Source organism: Choristoneura fumiferana, chromosome 12 (assembly GCF_025370935.1).
Source record: "Choristoneura fumiferana chromosome 12, NRCan_CFum_1, whole genome shotgun sequence".
In the NCBI taxonomy this organism is placed as follows: domain Eukaryota; kingdom Metazoa; phylum Arthropoda; class Insecta; order Lepidoptera; family Tortricidae; genus Choristoneura; species Choristoneura fumiferana.
The window spans coordinates 21,412,348-21,416,195 of record NC_133483.1 but is presented as its reverse complement, the minus strand read 5'-3'; the positions used below and the strand labels follow the sequence as shown (position 1 = coordinate 21,416,195).

Below are 3,848 nucleotides of genomic sequence, written 5' to 3'. Positions count from 1 at the left end.
TTTTGTATTTCGTTTTAGTAGTGCCGAAGATAAGGATAGAGACATTTGCATAGTACATGGAATTCTCCGCAGAGACCTGATTCAAATAATTATTTCAGAATATTGTGGGCATTTGCCACCGCGGCTGCCGTTTGGGGCGCCGTCCACATATCTCTGGGACAGTGGCAGCGGTTCAACGAGAACCCGACCGTGTGGCCCTGGAAAAGGACTTCCGATCCTGGGAGTTCTGCTTGCCCGGATCACTGTCTGTCCTGGGGTATAAAATTGTTCAAAAATGCAAACTGAGACATGGATGCACAGAAAAGCCAGAAAAAGAGACCAGCACTGGGAATCGAACCCAGGTCCTCAGCAATCCGTGCTGCGTGCTATAACCCCTGCACCACTGCTGGGCAGGAATCTGAATTTTTCCTAAGCATACATAACTCAGGTTGCTTATTTCTACTATGCTACTTAAGCAGCAGCTCACCAAAATCAAATCGACAAAATCGTTCACTTCAACGAGAGTTAAAGTAATGATTACACGTGTCTAATCAGTAACAATTCATTCGTGTGTGTAATAGCTGTGTGCAGCTACAAAAAGAAATTGCATAAAAGGAGAATGATTGAAATGAATGAGTTCATGTCAAAATCCTGCTTTCATTACGAAATGTGTATGTAACTTCAATTCTGGTAGCACTACCTATACTTGGATAATCACCGCATGGGCAGTCAAGGGTTTTAGGGTTTCAAAGCTATTCCGAAATGATCAGAAGATTACTTGAATATTGTATCTATCGGGTGCGTATCTAGTCGCATAAATTTTTATAGTCATAATGCAGTTTGTTATAATTGTTGTTAGTCATAATTTTTACTCCGCCGAAACCATTTTTCAGCAATTTTTAAGTGGTCTGTAGAACGCTATTGGTTTGATTATGTTAGGTTTTATAACAATTCTGAATAATTAATAGATTCAAAGGTAAAAAATATGACAAGCAATACATTATGACAAACATTAAATTAGGTCTTGCAATAATTATGCGAGCCGATATAGAACCGTATTAGTCATATAATTTTCATTGTCTTATTTTTTTTGTTCACAAAACCCGACTTTAAAACTAGGCTACGCACGTGAACTATCACAGTTTTTTCTTTATTTGTGTTGTGAGGCCTTAGTTCTCGCAGAATTCCATAATTCTATACTAATGGCACCGAATTTCGATTTGGTTTTTCAGTTTCAGCTTAAACCGAAGCTTTATTCAAGCGCTGTATATTAATCCCCTTACACTGTGTTCATGACGAAGTGATCTCACAAGGATTCCTCTTTTCTTTTGAAGTACTGTTCCCTAGAAGTTGTTAACCAAGAACTTCCTTCCAGAATCGAGTAAACGAAGCCAAGCTCCCTTCCATCATAAAACAGTATTGGAACGTTGAGCCTACCGACGACAAATATGAATACTACAAGCATTTTATTAACGTCCTCGCTTACACCAATAAGTTTAACCTGGCAGACCTTGCGCAATTCAAAACCGAAGACCTGGATGTGGACTTGTTTCAACTTATTGTGGATGTGAGTTTAATAAATAGGTAAAGGTAGTGCCTGCATTAATATCTGGCACGACCTACCGGCTCTAGAAATAGAGTCTAGTCAGATATTTATGCACGATTTGTTGTGTCAATTATTGGTGCTGGAGACTAGGTACCCCTTGTCTGGCATGAGGTTGTTTGACCGAAACTCACCTGTTCACACATGTTTTGAAATTAGGACAGTCAGCAGCTACTACGAAACTCGAAACTCGAAGTTCGTATCGTACCGTCTCGCTCTCGTGTTAATAGTATAAGTGTCAGAGGGAGCGCACGACAGTAAATTTTCGAGTTGCGAGTGACGCGAGGAGACAGTGCTGGGAAAGGACCACTTGCGCGGCGGCCTAGTAGATAGAACGGGAGCCGTCCTATTGTCTCGCCGCTTTGTTCGCCGAGCGCTCGGCCGAGCACTCGGCGCTATGTTTATACGAACCAAGTACTCGGCGAGAGCACTGTCTCGCCCGTTTGCTCGGTACGTGTGATCAAGGCATTAGCATAATATTCTTATCGTATAAACTTTTAAGCAAAATAATTATTTCGCATAAAATGTACTTGGCAAAATATTTACTTCGCATAACGAACCATTGCACTATTTTTCCAAGAAAAACCCCACAGAAAAGAAGTTAGTTATAACCGGGACTCCACACCGAACTTACATTCTTACTCGCATCACACGAGATGTTAGGCGAAACAAGACGATGTGAATATGAATTTCGTACAACGAGGTTGTGCGATATTAAAAGGGTTGACTGTAATATTACCCATACTAACGTCAAAATATGTCACTAGGTGACGCCAGAGTTGGACATCAAGGCAACTTGGTCCGTGACTAAGGATATCGTGAAATGGTACCCCATCATGAGCGAAGCGGGGCTCTGCTTCTCCACCAACACCGTGGCACTCGTCAATGACGCCATAGTGTACGTTTAAGTAGTAAAATAAGCATCGATCTCATAGTTTGAAAATTGCTGACTTCAGGCGTATATTTTAGAATCTTATAATGAAACAGCAAAATAAGTAATCAATTCCGAATATCACAACTCGAAATCTTATTTAGTGCAGGAATAGGTACAGATACATCTGCTATATTGTAATAGTGGTCATTTTTAGATAAATAAAATTTATTCTTATTCATTTTCCAAAAATCTAAATTACTCGAAAACGTTGAGACTTTAGGAAGGTAATTTCTTTATATTTGGTAGATGACTTGCTCACCTATCTTCCCTTTAAGTTCTTGATACTTTTTTTTTATTCGACTGGATGGCAAACGAGCAAGAGTAAGAGATCACCACCGCCCATAAACATCTGCAACTAAGATGGGATACCTCAAGTGCCAGTTATTTCACCGGCTGTCTTACTCTCCACGCCGAAACATAACAGTGCAAGCACTGCTGCCTCACGGCAGGATTAGCGAGCAAGATGGTGGTAGCAATCCGGGCGGACCTTGCATAAGGTCCTACCACCTGCGAAACTAAATACTTGGGGGGTCATACTGTACCTATAATTAAAAAAATAACAATATTAATTATTATTAAGACGGCCGGTGGATGCAAGACGTTCATTGTGGCGTTCTAAGGGGGTCCTTTGTTCAGTATTGGACATCTTCCGACTGATGATGATGATGATGAAGATGGCAAAATGGCGTAACCCCGTTACTCCAACGTCTCTGATATCGCATTCGTTAGCGGCGTGGGATTTGGGATGGAATTAGGAGCATTTTTTGATAAGATTATATTTTCTGTAAACAGAAAGCCTAACGCCAGCGAAAAGGCTATCTTCCCTCTCACCTGCAAGTATTCTTCTCTCAACTGCTATGTCAACATTGAAGTCCATAATGTCAGTGATGTGAGTATCCAGGTCTTTCCAGGTTATAAACATCTGTATCCGGGATCCTGCGACTGTTTCATATGGACGAATGATTTCTTTTTCTGAAACTGTACTCTACTCAGAATCAGGTATGTTATGGATATAACATTTCGGATCTGGATATGGATACGGATTGTCAAACATAATACCGGTTTCGGTTACGGTTGCGGATGTTAAATTATTACGGATTATCCGATAGTTTCGGTTTCGGTTACGGATATTGGATTTTTAAGGAAGTGTAAGTAAAAATAAAAATAGGAATATAAATGACTTGACTTTAATTGTAATAGTTAGTTACGAGTCGTAAATTAATACTTGGAGTAGAAATAATAAACAACAGATGCAGATGACGCGCGACAAAAACCTGTCACAACATATACGCATTTCGACTCCGCCCCTATCCGAAACTATTCAAGATTTTT

General features: G+C 40.2%; 2 protein-coding genes across 2 annotated transcripts in view; one reads left to right on the top strand and one right to left on the bottom strand.

Annotated features, from left to right (window-relative positions):
• Window positions 1-3,848, bottom strand: part of LOC141433598 (QRFP-like peptide receptor) — a 248,127-nt gene that overhangs the window by 165,212 nt on the left and 79,067 nt on the right. The gene's annotated exons all lie outside the window — the stretch shown is intronic.
• LOC141433639 (uncharacterized) overlaps window positions 1-3,848 on the top strand; it is a 5,429-nt gene that overhangs the window by 594 nt on the left and 987 nt on the right. Inside the window, exons 2-5 of the mRNA XM_074095743.1 lie at window positions 19-256; window positions 1,355-1,546; window positions 2,350-2,480; window positions 3,309-3,405. Coding sequence (XP_073951844.1) covers window positions 19-256; window positions 1,355-1,546; window positions 2,350-2,480; window positions 3,309-3,405 — 658 coding nt within the window. The remainder of the gene's footprint in view (window positions 1-18; window positions 257-1,354; window positions 1,547-2,349; window positions 2,481-3,308; window positions 3,406-3,848) is intronic.